Source organism: Seriola aureovittata, chromosome 21 (assembly GCF_021018895.1).
Source record: "Seriola aureovittata isolate HTS-2021-v1 ecotype China chromosome 21, ASM2101889v1, whole genome shotgun sequence".
In the NCBI taxonomy this organism is placed as follows: domain Eukaryota; kingdom Metazoa; phylum Chordata; class Actinopteri; order Carangiformes; family Carangidae; genus Seriola; species Seriola aureovittata.
The window spans coordinates 10,035,071-10,056,802 of NC_079384.1; the positions used below are offsets into that span (position 1 = coordinate 10,035,071).

Consider the following 21,732-nt stretch of genomic DNA (forward strand, 5'->3'; position numbering starts at 1 on the left):
TTATTTATATTTATATAAATATCATTTATATAAAATGGATGAAAGCAGCAATTCCTCACATTTGATAAAATGGAACCAGAGAATTACTAATGATAGAAACTGTGGCTGGAGCCACTACTATGGGCGGGACTATTTCTTCCGTGACACACACCCCCGAGGAGCAAAGAGCAAAGTTCTTCAAGCAATAAAGGGAAAAGAAGACCAGTAGTTTTTCAAGTAATTTTGGGATTTATATTCAACGTTAATATTTTGACTCAGCTGAAGATTACACTGTCTTGATGGATAGATACCATAAAGCTGAATCTACATAAATAAATCACTGGATATGCCTGTAGTGAAGAAAACACTTACAATCAACATTTAAGTTTTTTCTACCTTCACATTTAAAGCACTATGAAGACAAAGTACTTTGTAGCTGAGCATCTATAGAACATCTGGTATCTCCTTACAAATCTGAGTCCCACTTTACAGACACTCTAAATCTTGAATGCAATGAAATCACTGGCAATTAAGATTGCACCTTGCACTCAGGTTCAACTTGCTGGTAAAAGTATCTTCATTACTTTTTTCATTATGTTCATTATCTCAATTGTTGTGGCAAACATTTAATTATAGAAAATATCAGCATAAGAGTTCTACTTTGGCACTGCAGATCAGTGTGTGTGTGTGTGTGTGTGTGTGTGTGTGTGTGTAGGTCTTTCAGTATGTGTGTGTTCATGGAGATGGGTGGGATCAGGGAGGGAGCTGTGAATACAGTGATAAGGGGGTAGGAAAAGGAGAGAGAGAAGAAATGGGGGAAACAAGGGGGAGGGAGAGTGTCAAACACGTCAGCATATTAGCACACTGTTTGGCTTTGAGAGAGGCAGGAGGCCTCTGGGGAGATGAATTGCAGAGGCGTGTGCGTGTGTGTGCGTGTGTGTGTAAGAAAGAAATTGAGAGATTGAGGGAGCATGAGATAGAAAACCTGTGTTTTTTATGCATGTGTGAGAGAGAATGTGTGATGAGAGTGTGAGCATGTGTCTTCCCGTGTGCCTAGGCACATGTGAGCTTTTGTGCGAGTGACATGTGCAGCTCTGGAAGCGGGGTGGGGGGGGTGACGGAAGGAAGAGGACTTCATTCTCCAACAAACAGCCTCGGGCTCCGAGAGAAGAGGTGGATGAAGAATGACATGTTAAATAGTATGCATCAACTGAAAACCACGAGAATGATCATAATAAAAAAAAAAAAACCTGAATGAACCTGCCAGCACAAACTTCTGATTGAAAAAACACTGCGGTGGCAGGGGGCAGCCTGCCACCTGTACGATCTCCCTTTGGAGGTTTACTCGGCCAGGAGGAGACGGTACCTGGGAGGAGACCCGGGGTCTGACCCAAGACACACTACAGGGACTACATTTCCCAGCGGGACCACAGTCTACACACCTTCCCACCTCCAAGTACTTGTAGAAGAACAGCATGTCAGGGCAACTCTGCTTGCTATGTTGTCATGGTGACCTTGCCATGCATGAGCAAAAACATGTTTGGGTGTTCAATGGGTTGTGTGGAGTGAAATGATTAGAGAGATTGTGCTTCAGATAGCACAGCCTGGGTTCCAACCTACAGTATGGCTCAGTGGAGCTCCAGTGCTGGGCTCTACAGCTATTTTGGCTTAGTGGCCACAGTTGGAATTGCAGGTCATTAGCGATGCAGAAAATGTTTATTTCCCTTACAAACTATTACAAAGGAATGCTATTGAGCGTGATGCACATTCAGGCATTATTTGCACCATTAGTGTCTGTATAAATGTCATATGAGTGCACTTTCCTGTCATTTTGCAATGCATGATTTACATCTAGTGCCAACATTCATCGTCAGTGCAGGAAGTAGTACGTTGTTTATGTTAGGACATGTTTGCAATATATACTTTTGTGTAGGAATTCACACCCTGTCACGGACGCAATTATTATATATCATTTGCTTCTTTTTCTTTTGTTCTTTTCCCTAAGCTTATCCATATATTTCTCTTTATATTAACAAAACAAAGCATTTGAAGACATTACTTTGGACTTTGGAAGCTTCTGCTTGGCATTTTTTCATCATTTGGTCACATTTTATGGATTAATAGATTAAATGAGGAAATGAGGAAATACTCAGCACATAAGTTACAGTCATATTTGCCATATCCACTTTTCCTGATCTTGTCTGTATCATAGCTGCCATACCCTGATATTGTGAAAAGAAAACATTTGTAAACATGTTGGCATTGGCAAATAAAATAGAGTATTCATTGGACGCTGACACTTCTGACAGAGAAGGCCTTAGCCCATGTGCTCTGGCGCCAATAGGCTGAAGCATAAAGAACCCCTAATTGTAAAATATCCAATTCTTTGAACACATCTGTGCATCAATCTTTCTTTTCAGCGTCTGTTCTGACAGACCTATAATGGACTACAACATTAGAAAAAGATTGGAGTATCCATGGACATTAGTGTCATTAAATAAGGCAATAAGATGCTATAGATTTTTCCCCTCAACTCTTTAAAAGCTTGCTGCGTAGTCCACACGTCCCCTAGGAGGTGCCCTATGGCATATCCTGTAAGCTTACGTTCATGGAGCTCCTTTATTTGGCCTGATCACACACATGTGGAGAGGGTTTGTCTGTTCTAATCTTCTTAGGCTGGATTTATTTGGCAGCAGACATGTTGGGAACCTATGCATGCTGTAATATATGATACGTTGAATCTTTAGTCTTAAGCCAAGATAGATGTCACCAGATCAAATGAAAAATGTGATCACAATGGATTTCTCTTGACACTTGAAGACAGTGGCTGTCGGGCTGATGGAGCGGTGCTGGGCGTGGTCTCTCTCAGTATTCATGGCGGCGATATAAGTGGACAGAACTACGGTATATCTCATCCGAGGTGACGTATAGATATAACATGTTACCAAAGATAGACAGCGAAGGGTTGGTTGCAAGGTCGAGAGCTTTCAGTGCCAAGCGCGCCAGCATTCAGACAGACAGACAGATAGATGAGGCCCCACCCACACAAAAACACACACTCCACTATTCATTTAGGATCGTCTCTTGCTGATCTACCACTTCCTGTCACAATGAGTAGACAGAGAAGCTTTGGACGGGGAATATACCCCTCAGCAAAACACATTCATGCTTCTAGCCAGAGAGGAAGACATAAGAGAGAGGGAGAGAGCAAGCAAAATTCAGGCCCACTTCTCTGAGCCAGAGAGAGAAAGGGAGAAGAAAGAGCAAGAGAGCAGTAATACGTTTTCATCTGAAATATTAAAGCCTCTGCATTAATCTGTCTTCCCTCTCCCTGGGGTGCTGGTGAAGGCTCTGGCTGTCCTAGAGTTCCCTGGAAAAGGACAGAGACCGGCTACCTCACCTCCTCCTTCATTTCAGGCCAGCACCAGCTCTCCACCTCTCCCTTCATAATGGCCATTTAAGTGTTTGTGTGGGAGTGGGGCCGTGTGCTGAGATTTTCTGAAATGGTTGCTATGGGCTGCACGCACCGTCTGGACAAATTTGAAAGTAACATTTTACATATTCTCCCCCTCATTTAAATGTAAGAGTTAGGACATGATTAGTTAATTAATTGACTAGTTGACAGATAGAAAATTAACTAGCAAAACTCTTGATGATTGATTCATTTATAGTCATTAATCAAGGACACATTTGATGATTTAATCTGGTTTATATTATTTATAACTGTCAATTAATTTATGAGTTGAACACGAGAACTGCCTGTTTCAGTTTCAGTCCTTTTAATGCAAAAATGGTGAAAGCAATGTGATACATTCACTCACACACAAACAAGAATCTGCACAATATTTGATAATGAAGGAAAAAATTGTTAGTTGCAGCCCCAATATTACTTTGAATTGAATATATTTCCATTCTGGACCTCATCTTAGCTTCCGGGAAAATGTAATGGTCAATTAAAAAAAAAATTGACAATTTATACACCAAAAAATTAATTAATTATTCAAAGAAACTGTTAATCAATAATAAAGATAATTACTTTCTGCCCTAGTTGAGTAGATAAGCAGTTATGTCGAGTTTCCTGATTGATGCATCAAGGCTGTAATGGTCATTTGAACATTAAATGGACACAGATGCTGCAGTCAGATGGTCAATTTTTAACATTCTTCATTATAGACTTCATGCAGAAGCAGCTCCTAATGAGCGCTCTCTCCCCGCTGGATGTTTGGACCCATCAAAGCCTTCAAGCTTTTAACACCTACTCTAAATGTTCTGCTGGCACCTCATGAAGGTGGTGGCACCCATCTAGCCTTTATCTAGGCCACCAGATCCACAGCTGGACCCATCTGGCCCTGCTATCTCCTCTCTCTGTCTCTGCACATACACACATGCATGTGTGGACACACATGATATCCATCATGTATACACACACACCAGCTGTTGTGGATTACCAAAGAACAAGTGCAGGCCTATTTTCTGACTTATACCCAGTGTTTGATGGCCTCGCCCTGGATGTGACCCAACACAAAAGTACAGGCCTGCTTATTATTACATAGTATAATACCGCATGATTTGCTTTAGACGTGCACAAGTGAAATGGCAATAAAATGCTCTTAGAGTGAATTGTGATGAATGACAGGTGATAGTTGATGGTCAACGTCTTCTATACTTAATTAAAGCCACAAGAAGCTGGCCCCAAGTTAACTACGAAAGGCATATCATGATTGTGTAGAGGGATGCTGCTGTTTGCAAAATCCAGCAACTTCAGACTCTCCAGAACCCTCTGCCAAGAAGAAAACCGTGAATTATGCCTTGTGCTTTATTTTCTTATCTGATCAAGCCTTGATGTGGCCACTCAGAGAAATGTGGGTTGTTTTAATCAAGTCGGTTTCCACTTCTGAGAAATAGGAAATCTGTCTGTCCTCTCTGTCATCTATCTTAACTTTCCTCCATACATTGATCTTACACACTGACCCTCCAATCTTCCCACTACCCGATCTCAGATTAATCTTCATTATTCTCTGTAATGCCACGCACTCTTTCTGGCTGAACTGTCAAGCGTCCTCTTTACTAACCCTCCCAGCCTCTGCCAGCCCCATACCACCCTTATTTAAGACACACACACACACACAAGCACACACATACGCAAAAATTTCAGAGGGAACACAGTCCTTTTGTAAAACAGACGGTTAAGGAGTAACAACATGCAAAATAGTCACTTGGGTACTCAGCTGTGGCTTTAAAGCTTAACTTACTATGAGGGGGAGAGGGTGAAACCGTCGGACTGAGGCAACCCCATCAACTGCTTTCCCACAACTGCAATAAAATATTCCATCATATCCCCGAAGCATCCCTGACTCCAGCTGAGATCAAAGAGTATACTTGATGACTGAGAAGAGAGGAGAGCATATTAGTGCCTACAACGGCAGTGTCTCACTTGCACCGAGCCCTTCATTCCATCCGTCATGGAAAAATACATGACAGGGTTTGGTGTTTCCATTTCCTCAGTAAGTATAGATACATAACAGGAGAAGACTCCTGGGGTACACTACAGTGTACACTGGTGTCCAAAAAGCCACCGCAGAGAGTTCTTTCATGAAATTATGACGATGAGAATTTATGTTGCAACTTTTGTTTTTTAGGTCACTGGACAAAAAAATCTCAACTCTAATCAGCTGCATATGACTTTAAAAAAAAAAAAGGGTGATATCAGGTACTGAAGTAAACAGTGTGATCTCACCATTATTTATATACAAGGCCCAATATGCATCACTTTGCCGCATACTCACTCTTAAAAAGATCAAAACAGATTCCACATCTCGCTCTAGTTATATTCCTTTCAGGCTGTCTGTGACAGGTGTTTTATGGGGAGGAGCGCTGTTGTTGTGGATGTCCTATCAATGATTCAATGCAGCACATCAGATGGAAGGGAGAGACAGAGAGAAAGATGTCTCTGCCTGGATGTTCGGGGGGGAACTTTCAATATATAATTCACTGAGTTGTCTGACGGGTTGGGTGTGAATGTGATGGATGCTCTTTCAGTCTAGTGAAGATTCAGTGTTCTTAAACCTTGGATCTCTTAGGCCACTTTGAGCATGAACCACACTGCCAAATGTCCTTTTATGATCTTTTGATCCTCATGCCGAGCTGCTGAAGAACTAAAGTGCTTCACACATGCTCGCACAGAGACACACACCAAAAAGTCTCACTCACACAAAGATAATTGACAACTTCTTCCTCCATTTAACTTTGGAAGCGCAGCGGGCCATGTACAGTAACCCTCCACTTAAGTCTGCTCAATCAGCTTGCCATGAGTAATCTACGAATGCCACGAGTAATAAAAACATCTGGTACATTTAAATCTGAGGCTAAAATAATATTTAATAATGACAACCATGAAGGATGATGTATGTGTTTATTCCCCATTGATTGCCCCTTACTAATGATGAACTGTGCAATAACAGCTGATGATGCGCTGTTCCCATTCAGCCTCTGTGCTTCGACCAACCAACAGAAACGGGCCCCTTAATGTAGTAAAATGAACCAAATGCCATTTCTGTCCACCATCTTTTTTTGATAAAAGCAACCGTCAAAGCAACACAGTCCAAAGTGTGTGTGTGTCTGTGTGTGTTTGTGTTAATCGGCAAGCTCGGGCAACAAATCCATAGAACAGAGCCATGTAAGATGGCAGATTAGGGGAATATGAAACACACTCTGGAGTGAGCGCTAGGCAAGGGCTTTTGTCTTGTTATCTTCGGGAGTGAGTTGACATTATCCCCATGGATAAGGTTTTACCATGCATGGATTACCGCATGAGACAAGCTGTGCACACCCCTAGGAAAATAACATGAGAGGACCTTAGTCAATCCCTGTCTTCATCTCACTCTCAACTCGGGCTTCCCTCTTCGCACTGTTCATCAATGCCGTGATCGGCGCACCTGAGGCTTCTGACACAGTGTCTGGAAATAATGGCATCTGCCGGAACTTCACAAGGGCCATCTTTCAGTTTACACGGAATAATCTGGCATGCAAAAACCTCAAAAACCCAAACAAGGTGTTGCTCAATCTTTGAGGGGTTTGGGTTAGATCTATATTCCTATATAGATCTTACATACACATAGATGTTATAGAGCTGTAGCTACAAATAACGTAGCTTAAAGTTTTTGGAAGACAGAAAAACCAAGCAAATGGTTGAGCTACAAGGTGGCACAATCGAGTATCAGTTAATGTAATATCATACTCAAAAGAGGTACCACAACATTCGGTATTGCAAGTTAAAAGGCTCGATGAAAGCTAGCAAAAAAAAAAAAAAAAACAGACATCTTTTAAGCTGCTTCACTGAACTTACCTCTCTAACATCCTTTGGGATATCAATCCACAGTTTGGGAGCAGACTCCTGCATCTCCAATTTTCTTCTCCTGGTTCTCAAGATCTAACAAATCCACAGAGGAGGATCTGACTGATAGTGGACAAATGTAAAACAGCTCACAGTCTGCCATGCAGGCTCAACCTCAGCTACTTACAGCTTTATGTACAATCTAAAGTACTTTAAAGTTAGCGCCTAATGATACATGGAGCCAGTGTTATCACTGCACTTCAGCTGGTTTGATAGGCTCTCTCTTTTTAGTTTTGATCAGGAGTCTCAGACCAGAATGTTGAATATACTGACGCAGCGAGAGGAGCATGATACCAAGGATTTTTACTTTACATAAAACGACCTCAATGAAATGTAGGCATGAAAACAATTTTTTTTCTCAAACTTAGAAAGACTTCCAACAGAACCACAGCTTAGACATCACTGGCACTGAAGTCTCAGATAATGTTTTAATCACAAAGTTATTAATCCTTTTATATGCAACATTTGCTAGTATCAAAGTTATAAAAGGAGAATTTGGAAAAATGGAAAGTTACTTTGGACCTCACTGTCTAGGTTAAGTTTTCTTAGCAGGCTTACCAAGTGCCGTACTGAAAGAGGCTGGGACAGTCCCATTCTCAAGGGATGTGTTTTTAATTTTCGGGACATTATCTGAGACACTGGTAAAGTCACGCTTAAAAAGCCTAGTGGGAAGAAGAAGAAGAGTGAAGAAGTGTCTGCCTTTTGAAGGAATGCAAAAGGTTGTCTTTTTTTTTTGTTGTTGCAAAAAATAGCAGCTCGAAGAATTAGAATTTTTTTATTTATTGATTGTATTAGCCAATTCCTCCACCTGTTGATTTGAGGTATTACATATTACCATTATGTAATGCGTAACAAAATAACAGATGTGACAATCTATTTGTAATTCCATTTGACATCTGACATCTACGGTAAGGCGCAAAAAGATGTGAATGGGAATGATTATGTAAGGCACTGAGCTGTCATGGAAAGCAATGACTAAGCACGTTACACCTGTGCAGCTTTAAGGTTCAGTGTGAAGGATTGAAGAATTTCAGAAGCCTATGAAAAAGCAGCACAACTGATAATAATAATGAAAAAGTGTCGGTTCCTTGTCATAATTTCCTTGGGAATTCTTTGCAGGAAGTGGTGACAGTAGCTAATATGGAATGATGAATGATACTCTTATCTCTTCCGGTACACTTCTAAGATAAGAGCTCTCATTGGCTGGTATTCATATTGTCAGTGATGTGAGGTGAATGAAGAAACCTGAGTGAGAGAATGAGAGAGAGAGAGAGAGAGAGAGAGAAAGAGAGAGAGAGAGAGAGAGAGAGAGAGAGTGAGCGAGCGAGAGACAAGCGGGTACCTTAAAATAGAGGACAGGAGGATGAGAATAAAAAAGGAGAAACTAAGTATACAGGCATGAATGATAGTGGGAGGGAGAAAAGAGAGAGACAGAGGTGACCTCTATCTCCACCTCCACACACCACAACAAGCCTCTCCATCTCAACCAGGGCACCATGGCACATTTCCCGTCACTGGGGGTGGCAGCAGGCCACACATTGCAGTGAATCAATCCAACTGCTGCAACCTCCGCAATCCACACTTTCCTGCAGGCTCGTCATGTACCCAGATGCTATGTGCGAAGCAGCGCTAGTGAGAAATCATGTTCCACATGCCGCGCAAACCTCAGTTTGAAGTCGTGACTTAAATATCTCTCCATGCTGCAACATTCGAGGTTGAGACGCAGACGAGTTTGGATGGAATTGATGCAACACCGTCTAAATTACACTTCACAACTGGAGGTTTATTATCATGCCAACATGATAAGTGCAAGTTTTAAATTAAAAACGTTGACTGTATAAGATGATTCTTGTATGAATTGTCACTTGTGTTAAAAAGGAAATGTATTTCAACATTAATAAAACTCAAAACCATCATATATATGTCTTTATATGTCTTTTATAACCCCTCATGCAGCTTTTAAAATGTTGCTTTAAAGGATATGTAGGTCATAAATAAGTTTTAATGGTTAATGAAGGCTTTGTGCGGCCATGACAGCTGTAATCCCTCCAAAATGGGACCATATATCCAACTAAATAGGGAAGAATGCAAGCTCCATAATACCTAAATCACAAATGGCACTGCACATGTGTTGCCACTTGAAGTCCCTTGGGAAAAATTGGCTGTTATTAGATTCATCGCATCCCACCAAAACCTGCCTCAAAGCCACACAACCCCACACCCACCTCCAACCCCCATCCTCTTCCTTTCCGCGTTATTCGTTTGCAAATTGATAACGGAACCAGAGACCCCGCAGGGTCCGTAATTCAATATTGGGATCTAACAGTCTCAGATCAGATATGATGGACTGTAATCCTCTCTGCACTGCCACAGCCACATGCACTACCCTATCTCAGTGCCCCTTGAGCTATCAGCAAGTCACTGTGTTCTCAGCACATGAATGAATGAACAAACGAATGAACGAGTGAATGAGTGAATGAATGGATGCCTAGGGTTTTGTGGATTAGAACCAGGCCAATTACTGAGTACCCAATTCCTGAGAAGGAAAAAAAAAAAAAAAAAAAAAAAAAACAGCACTGTGGCAGACTTGTGGGTAAGTAGGCATGACAGCATGTGATTAAAATGAGTGAGTTAGCGAGTACTCCCCCAGCACACAGACATCACCACCACCACTAAACCCAGTCTTTAAAATTGTTCTCTACTCTCCATTTCTTCCAATTTGAAAAGATATAAAGTGGGGGAGTCGTGTTCAGAGACAATAATGATCCCACTGTTTACTTTCAATTAGGATTATTTCTTTCCTTAGGCAAGGAACACCTTTATTTCTCTGTGGAAACATTAGTAACCATTAACTCTGTGGGGGGTGGGGGCTTTTTGCCACATTTATGAAAAGAGATTAAGAAAAAAATAGCAGAATTTAAATCCAGAAGTTTTACTGATTTTGTATCCAGGGACTTTTAATAAAATGAAAGGTCACTTAGCTAGGCTTTTGCCTGAGAAAGGCAGCCCATGGAGACCACATGCCGTACAGTAAAATCCTATACCATGTTCCTGCCATTAGACCATCAAGCATGGGACATCTCAAGCACTTTATAAAGGGAAGTTTCATCAATTATTCACACTTCCGGCAACACACATTCCACATGTTTGTCTTCCCATACATTAATATTTCAGCCTGCTACCACCCCGCTCTACCTTTTCTTCTTTCTGCCACCTCCCGGTGGACATTTTGTCTACATAAATCACACAGTGGCATTAAGAATCCCTAAGATGGCCACAGTCGGTACTTACAGTGGGCAACCCTCTCCTCCGCCAATCTACCAGTCCCCTGACTGCTGCCTGAGAGCCAAATGTCATTTAAAATCATCAGGTAAACTTCAAAAGATATCCATTACAGCAACAATACAATGTTAGTTTTACTGGTAGGCTTGTAAATGCATACATTACAGGGAATGTAATGGACACCGACCTTGTAATTTTAGACATAATTGGTAGGATAATGAATCATATTTCAAACTGGGCAGCAAACTGTTTTTGCTTCCTGGCGTTAAGAAACACAGGGAGAGAGAAGCTGACGACTTTTTTTTTTGCTTGAGCCAAATTCCCTCAGGAACCATGTGGTCTCAGGCCTTTTAGCACCTCCCCTCCCAACAAGCTCTGTGTACTTTAGGTTATAGAAGGTTAAGGTTACGGATAGGGGTAGGGTTAGGGCCATGGTTGCGGTTAGGGTCAGCCAATTTGACTGAAAGGAGGTGGGATATGTACACACCCTGAGAGGAAGTGTTGCCTAAGAGGCTCAAGTCATGGATCAAATGTCCCTTGTGTGAGGCAGGACGGCATGCAACAACCAGCGAAGGCTCCAGTCTCGGATGTTTCGCGGTAGGCTCTGTACTGGACCGCGAGGCCAACGTGACATATTTCTGTAGCAGTTTCACCTTTGTGTGTCCAAACCATTCGCACATTGCTCATGTTTGCCTGTCGGTGCCAGATTTGTTTCTCTCTCAAGCTCTCGAACGTGGTATGCAATGTGATAATAAATACTGGGCACAGAGAAGGAAACTACTGAGACTGCTGCAACAAACATTATTTTCATTCTTGACTAATCTGGACTTTGTTTTCTCAATTAATAAATTATTCATTTTATATATATATATAAAAAGTGCCCATGTATAATTTCCAGATTGAATACAGATTGCTTGTTGCAGCCAACCAAAACCTAAATTGACTATCAAATATGAAAAATAAAAAACAATGAATCCTCCACTTTGAGACTGTGGAACCAGAGAATGGTTGACATTTTCGCTTGAAAAATAATTAACTGATTATTAAAATAGTTGCACATTAATTTCCTGTTGGGAGACTTATCAATTCAGCTTTACAAAAGTAGAAATGTTTGTGTGATACAGGCCTTCTTCATTATCTTAATGCCCAAAACATAGCACAATATTCCATGGAAAGTCACACACACACACACACACACACACACACACACACACACACACACACCCACACACACACACACACACACACACCTGTGGTACCACGAAATGTATAATATACTACACTGATAACCTCCACTGATTTGCATAGCCTGCTGATTTAGTTCTGTACAGGATATATCATGCAGACATTGAGGTGACAGGATTGAAGTGAAATACTTAAAAAAATTCAAATATGGATAATACCTCGCAGGCAATCTGCATAAAAATGAGAACTAATAATAGAAGGGGAAGAATGGTCTGACGTCTATATGCCTTTACCTTGCAGCAGGATCCTTACTTCTGGAGCGTGCTCTCCTGGTTTTTGACAGTCCTAATAAATTCTTTTTTCTTTTGTATCCAACACACCCTATTTCTGTCCTTCTGCTGTCTCTCTCTCTCTCTTTCTCTCACAGCCATCCTTACTCAAGGCTCTCTCCCTCCCTCTTCCTTATTGATTCTGCGAGGTTCAGTGGGTAGAGCACGGCACTAGCAATGGAAAGGGCATGGGATCAATTCCCAGAAAATTTCAAGCATTCACTGGGCTGTCACTCCAGGATAATTTGTCTGCAGGCTTACCCCACTGAATACACTGATGTATTCTGCTTTGTAATTGGTGCCCATCAGTGTCAAGTGTCTCTGCGAGCTAGATGTTCAGGGTCATCACTGCAGAATACTGCACAGTTCTATTAATTGGAGAGTGCAAAGAATGTAATCATCTTTTACTTTTACTTTACTGATGAATCTCAGCTATGCTTATTTAATCATCATGTCAATCATCAATCAATCAATGTTTTTTTTTTTTAATTGGTTTAACAACCAAAGGCTTGTTGTTTTTAGATTGTATAAGTGCATTTGTGCACAATAGAAACACTAATGGGAGGCAGTTGGCACAGAAAGAAGAAAGAGTCCATGCACTGTAGCATTTCTGAAGGCATGGGCTTTTGCTAATGCCTCCCCCAGTAATGCTAATATGAATAATTTCTATTTCTGGTATCTTAGCATTCATGCAAGCCCTTAATGAATACTGAAATAACTCCCCATTTACTTTTAATAATTAAGCTTCTTTAAAACCACTTAAATGGGAACTTGATGTGCAGTGGCCACCATGGACAGACAATTTCACATCGGGTGTTTCCCAAGAGCAAAACAGTAGTAAACATTGTGACCAGCATCACCAAGAAGGACAAAAAACAAGCCACTGAAAGCATTAGTCGGTATGTTGACTGCACCATCACACTGCTCTTCTGAGGCTTACAGCAGCAACGAGGCTGTCTGACTACTGTAGCTCTGCGAGTCACATGCTGACACCAAGACAAAAAAAACAGTTTGGGCTTAAATATTCCTTAATAACTTTAAGCCTAAAATGATAGCAGCTGAGGCATAAGAGCTCGCCTCCCAACTAGGAGGATATTTGTAAATTGGTGCAGCTGCGCAATCACACTGTGCAGAAGCAGCCCTGCTTGGGCCAGCCTCAACGAACAAGCAGAGCATGTCTCAGGAGAGACAGAGGGGCCCTCAGAGGCAGCCTGGCAAATCTGAGCCTGACCTCCCTGGAGAGAGAGAGAGAGGCAAACTGGATTTATATCTTTGTTTTTAATCCCCCTTACACGCTTCACTGGTCCTACGGTAGTATTTTGTGCAGGCTTCATGTATAGTCAGGAGAAAAAAAAAATTACAGGGGCTTGCGTGTCAGGAAAAACATCCATTTCTGACATTGTCTGTATCACTCTGCTGTGTTTTCCTGTCTGAAAGAAAAAATCAGCTGTGGCACAATATCTGACTGGGCTTTTGAATTCATAACTGTATGATGCCAGCATGTTATTCAGACTGAAATGCCATTTCGTTACCACCCCAGTATTCAGTTTGACACTGTTAATCTGTTTTCTGTTTGGGAGGGAGTTTATTTTGCACTAACCAATCTCAGTGACTATTTATCCATCTGCCAACATCGTTTTTAGGCAACACAGACTCTGGCTAAGAAAAGTCAGCGTGCCATTTATCATGTTAATCAAAGCTGTTTATGCTAAATTATTGTATAGGATAAAGAAGTGGTGACAAACTTAACAATTCTTTTGCCTGCAGACCGTGAAGAAAACCCTCTGAACAGACAGTTCCAACATGTTGGACTAACTATAAGCACTGCATCCTCCCTATTCATTTCCTCAAGTGCCAAAGGAGCCAGCTGATAAATTAAACCCATTGGGAAAGCAGCAACAACACTTTTTCATCCTTTTTCTTTTTTTTTATGCCGTAAGTGCACAGCTGTTCTGATTTAATAGCTGTTGTTTCAGTCAGTTGATTTACAGCAGCCTTGATAGCTGTGTCACTTTCCTTGTATTCTGTTAGGTGACATTCCCAAAATGAGTCCCACCCATAAAAGGCGCTGACTGACTCGGTTTGTTTTACCCCCCAACTGGGGAAACAGCCTTTGAATCAGTTAAAGAGCAACACCAGACCTTTGAATTTAAATGTGGCTGGCAATTCACAAGTCTGGAATCAGGCTAGTGAGATGTGCAGGGAATTACAACAACGCTTTACTAAGGAAGATTTCTTACAGCCGAGGAGAGAGTGTGATGGGCCGCGAGCCAACACAGCGTCCCATGGTTTCCCAACAGGCATTCATTGTGCACCGCTCCATTCGTCTGTTATTTCCCTACTTCTGAGCCAATGGGGCTTGCATGTAGAGAGTAGAGTCAGATACATAATAGCCTCAAATACAGAAAACCAGATGATAGATTCATGAGTAGGGGCACACATATGCTACATGCTTGTCTTTGTGTTCACAAGTGTGCCAGTTTTTCTGCGTGTGCCCATATGCTCATGAATGCGAGCTGAGGAGGTAACGTATAAAAGAGGACTGAAAGCACAAAAGCAAAGTAAAAATAGATGGTGGAATACAATGACACCGAGAGCAGACACAATAACCATGGGGAAAGAGGGAGAGAGGGGGAGAGAGAGGGAGGAAAAAAGAAGACAAAAGGAGTAGGTAAAATATGTCATTATCCCCAACGGACAGAGCTTGTCTTTCTTCCAGGACACAGAGATTCATTTAGCTCTTCACCAAGCTGCAGGAGCAATAGCAATGAGCAGAGAGGGGGAAAAAAAGTCATGTTACTGCCTCCTATATGCAGTCCAAGTTATCTAAAACCCAAGACCGCACCTGAAGCCATGTTTTGCAGAGCGTTTCATCATCAGCAGAGACGTTTTCTGTGTATCATTACACTTTAAATACGCTGCATTGCTCAACTCTACATTGTATTACAGTAAGCTCAATACAAGCAAGCTTTAGACGAGGCTGCACTCCCGCACCTCCGGAGTTAGCATCATAAAAGGCTGAGTGTTGCCCTCAAGAATACAGTGTTAGTGTTGTGCATATAATATAAATGCTGTACACAAGGGTTATGAAATACATATTAGCAGCACAGGAGTGGTGAGAAAGTAATATCAAGTAAAGAGGATGCTTTATTATTCTAACCCATAGCAACAGTGTCAAAACTAGCCACAGGGTAGAATAACATAGCAACATGAAGCCATCAAACACACAATGGGGCCTTGATTTGACAGAATACAATAAGCGATAGCAATGGTAGGAATCTGCAGTGAACTCTGAGCGTTCATTTTTAGCCATACAAACTTTAGTGTTGTTTGAATTCTATGCAAATTATTCACAAATACTGAAAGTGATAATGTATGATAATTTAATGGTCTGTTTTATAAATCAGTGGATTTACAGCTGCGGTTATGAACAAGAAGAACTGTCACAAAGTAACTAAACTTGATTTCTGCCACAAACATCGAATAATACTTGGAACAATAAAGTTAGTCATCAATGAACACACTGCATTCATGCACAGACCCTGGGCCATTAGAATAGACGGTGTTTGAGTGAGACCCTCAGCAAAATATCAAGGTACAAAGAGATGCCTCAACAAAACATCAAATTGTTGAAATGTCATCCGAAAACGCCACATCCTGTCAGACATAATGTTAATGATATATATCATGTACACTGTGTTAAGTATATATGAAGTGTCAGAGTTGACATTCCCTGCAAAAAGAGAACTTTTTCTCCTTAAAGTTCCTTAAAGATCTTAAAGGAAAATCCCCTTACTAAGCTGGCACGCCATGACAGTTATCAACATCTTTTATACATTGTTAACAACAGCTTTAATACTGCTATAACTTTCTAGTGAGGCTGTTAACTATGACATTACTCATTGCTTTGAAGATGTCAATGGTCTTTTACAAGTAGCAGCAAACAGGTGCAGAATCACAGAATTGGTTTTTACAAATATTGTTTTTGCAGGAAGGTGTTTATGACTGACACTGACGTCATCAATTATTACCAGTGCTTACCACAGAGCGGTCACAGTTCTAGCTGCCATGGTGATGTTTTTGACAAACACAAAAGGGGATGAGAGTTTACAGCTTTCATTAGGGTTTCTAGATTCAAGGTTCAAAGGGTCCAGGAATTTTTCATTTAAACGTGACAACACAGAGTTTACTAAAAAATGTCCCCATTGATTTAAAAATCAGTGAGCATAGCGAGATGTGTTTTGGTGTCTGTGAAATGCCTGACAGATATTCATTAGACACAGGGATAACGATTCAACAAGTGAGCCAAAATGTCAGGCCACTCTGCATGATGTCAACATGTAGGCTGGAGACCTATCAAAAACATCAGCTGCCCATGAAATTTATTCGTCCATCTGAAGGCTTTTATTAACCGAGGGCAGTTTTACTAAGTATGCTTTAGCTTTTGAGGCCAGCGCCCTTTTATAGTATACAGTACAAACAGATGCTTCCTGATGTTCACACAAGGGGGCTGCCCGGTTTGGCAGCTTTCAGCTGTTTAGCAGCTCTTTGTTGAGTGACGTAATTGACTCTGGAGCAGAGGATTAAGCTGCAGGAGGAGTCTGAGGATAATCTATGGGCATTTCTATACGTCTGTACTTCTGTCACCATCAGTGTTGCTGGCTGAATTCAGGCTGATCACAGCCCATGTTCTCCTTCAGTTGGGGAGACTAGAAAGTTATTTTCTCCACAACCATGCAGCTGCCAACAGAGTACAGATGGTTCAATATCTAATGTCCAACCAGCTATGCTGAAAATATTTTTGCCCTGAGGTAAAGAAGAAGAAAATGATGTCACTTGATCACTGTTTGCTTGCGGAATCGATGCCATTGACGCATCCAGCAGATAAATGAGAGGATGTACTCAACCGGAACCATTGTCCAAACATTTGATCCACACCAGAAATGCGAGGAAATGGTTTCAGCTTTCATTTTAATGTTTTGCCACTGCCCTCTAGAGCACTTTGCTGAAAAGAAAAGAACTTTCATAATTCGCTCCCATGGTAAATCCATTTCGCCCATATTTTAGCTGTGATATGTTGATCACAGTACTTGTTTGTCACTGGAGCCTTTGCCTTTTTAGAAACCTAAGGTGAATATGCAACATAACTGAGATGACTGTGAGCCAAAAGGGAGTACTAAATCAAAGCTGCAAATGCAATGTTATGTTCCAACATAACAGAGTACCCCAAGTTTGAGAAAAAATAAATAAATTCCACGTCGTCATATCCAGTCATTGCTCATGATTACACTCGCATCCTGCCCCGCCCACATCTGAAAAAAATACCTTGTGATGTTAAAAACATGTCCCTTGTGGAATGAATAATCAGGAAGCTTTCCTTCTTTACACAATGCTAAATATGCAAAATTCACAGCTCGCCTGCTTTATACCCTCTATCTCCCTCAAGCCTTTCCCTCACTTAGCCCACTCCATCTGCCATCTCTCTACTCACAGCTCCCACTCTTCATTCTCCTGCTTTGTTATGCTTCCCGCATTCTCTTCCTCCCTTCGCCATCCTCTTCAGCTTTATGTATTTTTTCAAAGCATTTTCCCCCCTTTTTCCCCCCCTATATCCTACCTCGTCTATTTCCACTTGTCCTATCCACCCTCTGCTCCCTATATCTATTTTCCCCTCTGAGCCTCCTCGTTTTCTCTCTCTCCCTCTCTCCCTCTCCCTGCAGTGTGAAAGCGGTACCTGCGACACTCTGCTCCAAGTATCCTCTCATCTAAATGGGATGTGTGGCCTTGCTATATCTGATTCCTCTAGACAGGGGGTGAGAGCTAACCTTTCTCCCACTTCGACACCTTACCAGCGCTTGTTATTTGTTTTCATAACACAAACATGCCATCCTTGGTCACAGCACACATCACAAAGCTTTAACATCCCAACTCCAACAGACAAAACAAACTAAATTCTACTAGATGGAACCATGCCTTTTAATGGTACTTAAACTAGTGTGTGAAAAAAAACTCCTCCGGTGGTAAGATTCATATCGGATTAATGCACAAGTAAAAGATAAAGACGAGAGGGGTGAAAATACTGAGAATATCCCCTGATATCTCTCTGTACTAATGAATACGATTAATGTTAAGCTGCCGGAGTATCCACTTTCCATGTAGATATAAAGAGAAATCATTTATATTCTCAGACCATGAGTCATATCAAAGCACTTTTTTTTTTACCCAGGCATACAGTTATATTTGATAACTGGTAGCTATAGTGACATACTATTATTAATGCCATGAAGGCCCAGAAAAGAGCTCTTGTGATACACTCATCTCAAGTTTCACAGACAACCTCACACAACTGCAATCACTCATACAACTCCATACCTCCAACTCCAACCAAGAAAATGGACTTACGCGTTCGGAAGCGGTGGTGTGGGCGTGTGGCGGGGCCCTTGCCTGGGCGCCCGTGATTCCAGCGTGACGTGGGTTTGACCGGAGCTGCCGGCTGAGAGGTGGTCGGCTGCATCTTGGCGGTGTTCTTTACAGTAGCGGTAGTTGAAGTGGATGCTGTGGTGGTGACGGTAGCAGAAGTCTGTCCTGTCTTTGGGTTGGCGGCTCCGTTTTGTCCATTTCCAGCACTGCCTCCTTTTCTAACTGTGCTGCGAGGGGTGACCTCCTTACCGCTGAGTGGTGGGGTGAGTCGGGTGGCGCGAGTGGTGGAGGTGGTAACCACAGTGCCACTAGTGCGGCTGCTAACACGATTGTGAAGGTGTGGGGCGAGGTTGCCATCTCCATTGACAGTGCTGCCATTGGCTGAGTGGTTTGCTGACGGCCCTGATCGAGTTCTTGGTGCGGGGGCAGTACCATCCGCAGCTAGCGGCGTGGTAGTAGACACCATTGCTGTGGTGGAGGCAGCTGAAGTAGTGGTGGCGGTGGAAATGTCGGGCCCCTTGGGCATGGCACTGGGTTTGGAGAGAAATATAGGGTCCTGTCCAATGCTACCTTTAGGATCCACCAGATCAGTGGGGATATAGTCTTGGACAGATCCCACCACAATCCATTTCAGCAGCATGAGACTGAGTCCCAGTCCCACAAAGCCCATTACCAGGGGCACGGCACACAGCCAGGTCTGCTGGCGAGGCCACACAGCACAAGGGCCACAGCGAAGAGGGCCCGGGGCTCGGGGAGATGCCTGTTCAGCCCCTGGCTCCTCCAGCGTCATCGCTGCTAGAGTGCTCGCACCAGAGCGCTCACTCATCCTGCTGGAGCTATTCGTCTCTTAGGGTGTTCAGGAGGTCAAACAGGTGGCCAAATGACACAAGGGCATACACGAGGAAGGGGATGTGGTGCCAAAGAAATGCTGGGCATCTTAAGTAAGTACCCACACAACACCTAGCCTATATATCTATATGCACAAATGTAAAACATGAACTTATGCTCAAGCACGAGCAGACACAATCATTCACAGTCACGTACTACTAATTAAAAGCTGGCACAGCACTTAAATGCATACACAAGCAATATAACCTACACTCCCTCTGGCGGACAAGAAACCAAGCATACCCATGCGTACACACAGACGCACACAATCACACACGCACGCACGCACACAAATATGCACAAGAATATCTACACACTTCCACAGGAGCACACAGGTTATGGACAGGTGAGAGAGCGAAGCGAGGGGGCGCCTCACTGTAGTTCAGCGCTAACGAAGCGATGATAAATCCCAGGATGCTTCACTCCCTTGTTAAAAAAAAAAAAGGGAAAAAAAAAAAAAAAAAAAAAAAAGGGAAAAAAAAAACGGAGAAGGATATCGATCCGCTGCTTGGTGAGCTTCAGACTGGAGCTGTAAATCCATGTGCGTGTGAGCGTGCGTACATCAACAACCCAGGCTACGGCAGCACCCTTCTCCACTCTCAATTGCTTGATTATCGGCCGCATAAGGTCCTTAAAATACAAACCACTGCTTGTTCCTTTATTCCGTTATTCTCTTAGGTTTCAGTTTAGTTCATTTGACCTTTTATACGCACATCTGAGAGCTTCCTTTTCCTCTCGCAGGTGTCTTTGTCTGCTACTTCAAGTTTGCCTCTAACAGCCCTTAGTTCTCCATGCCCGGCCACCCTTTCAGTCGCTCCAGCTGTCGGTAATCCAGTGGCGAGAAAGCCGGTGAAAGCCGCCGAAACTGAAAACGAGGCAGGGCAGAGGAGGGGGGGGGGGGGGGGGGGAATCTGATTTGATCTGCCAATGAGATGCGGTGGTGCTGGTGTCCGGAGTAGCGGGGCTAAATCCAACTGATCCAGGTCCGACCACCCGACTCTGATTTCCCGGGAGTGACAGCCCGTGTGTCTCCAGAGCTGTCTGCCTGCAGTCCGTCACTATGATAATAGATCCGGCATTTGGTGGGAGAAGAAGAAGAAGCAGAAGAAGAGGAAAAAGGGAGCCTCAACCATTCGTTTACCTTCGCTGCATTCCCACAGTGGTGCAAGCAGCAGAAAGGGAGATGGAGAGAAGAGAGAGGATGGAGGGAGGAGGGGTAGGGAGGGGGCTGCTGCTCTGAAAAAATGATGCGGCGGCTGTTCTTGGAGGCTGCAGACTAGGGAGAGACAGAGAGAGAGAGAGGATGAGAGAGAGGAGGTAGGAATTGGGCTTGCTCAATCCGCGGTGAGTGATGTGGGTTTCACGGCTCCTATCCCATCCGGCGCTCTCCCCCGGTTCACCGCCGTCCTCAATACTCCAAAGGGACGACTAGTGACTGCCCCATGTCTCCCCCCCATCACCACCACCCCAACCTACCCAGACTCCACAGCTGTAGGTGTGCGCTGACTCCTTCATCAGCAACAACAACAACAAAAAGACAGAATGTTTTTTTCTGGTGGGTAGAAATGGGAAGGTAGTGAGAAAACAAGAGAGAGCATATATGCGTGTTGGCTAAGCTCTGCAGCAGATGCAGATAGGAGGCAGAGGGAGGAGGCGGCAGCAACAGCAGCGCACTCCACACACACACACACAAACACGCACACACAGCGTGGAGATGAGAGGCGCTGCCATAGACACACCCCAGGGAGCGGTGAGATGGGAGGTTGGGAGGGTGGGAGGGAGGCAGGCAGAGGAGGAGGAGGAGAAGGAGGGAGGCGCCACCCCGATGTCTTCCACCAGCGGCACACAAGAGCAAACAAACCAAACACCAGGCTCATAATTTATGGGTGAGTTAGAGCACTACTTCAACTTGATACCTCCGTGGGCAGTAGATGAATCCTTTTTTTTTTTTTTTTTTTTTTTTACAGTTCACAAGGGACAGTGGCGCTTTAGGCACACGGCCAAGCAGGTTTTATGGGAAGCTCCACTTACTGATATCAGAATATGAGTGAAAACCCCTCTCCAGGTACAGTACAATCAGCTCATTTAATTTGCCAGATTTGGCATTTGGTTTATATTTCTAAAAAAAAAAGAAAAGAAAAGAAAGCCTGCAACTGAGCAACCAGGCATGGATAAGGTCACAATATGACGTAAATCCAGGTTAAAGCCATTACTGCTTATTGGTTTCCCATTTTAAATGCATATTCATCTCAAATG

At 42.9% G+C, this 21,732-nt stretch overlaps 1 protein-coding gene across 2 annotated transcripts in view; it reads right to left on the bottom strand.

The window, feature by feature from the left end:
• Positions 1-21,487, bottom strand: part of nrg3b (neuregulin 3b) — a 183,752-nt gene extending 162,265 nt beyond the window's left edge. Inside the window, exon 1 of one of the 2 annotated variants that reach the window (XM_056366108.1) lies at positions 18,571-21,487. In XM_056366108.1, the coding sequence (XP_056222083.1) occupies positions 18,571-19,414 (844 nt within the window). In that variant the 5' untranslated portion in view covers positions 19,415-21,487. The remainder of the gene's footprint in view (positions 1-18,570) is intronic. The other variant, XM_056366107.1, reaches the window with a different exon arrangement.
• Between the last annotated feature and the right edge of the window lie 245 nt (positions 21,488-21,732).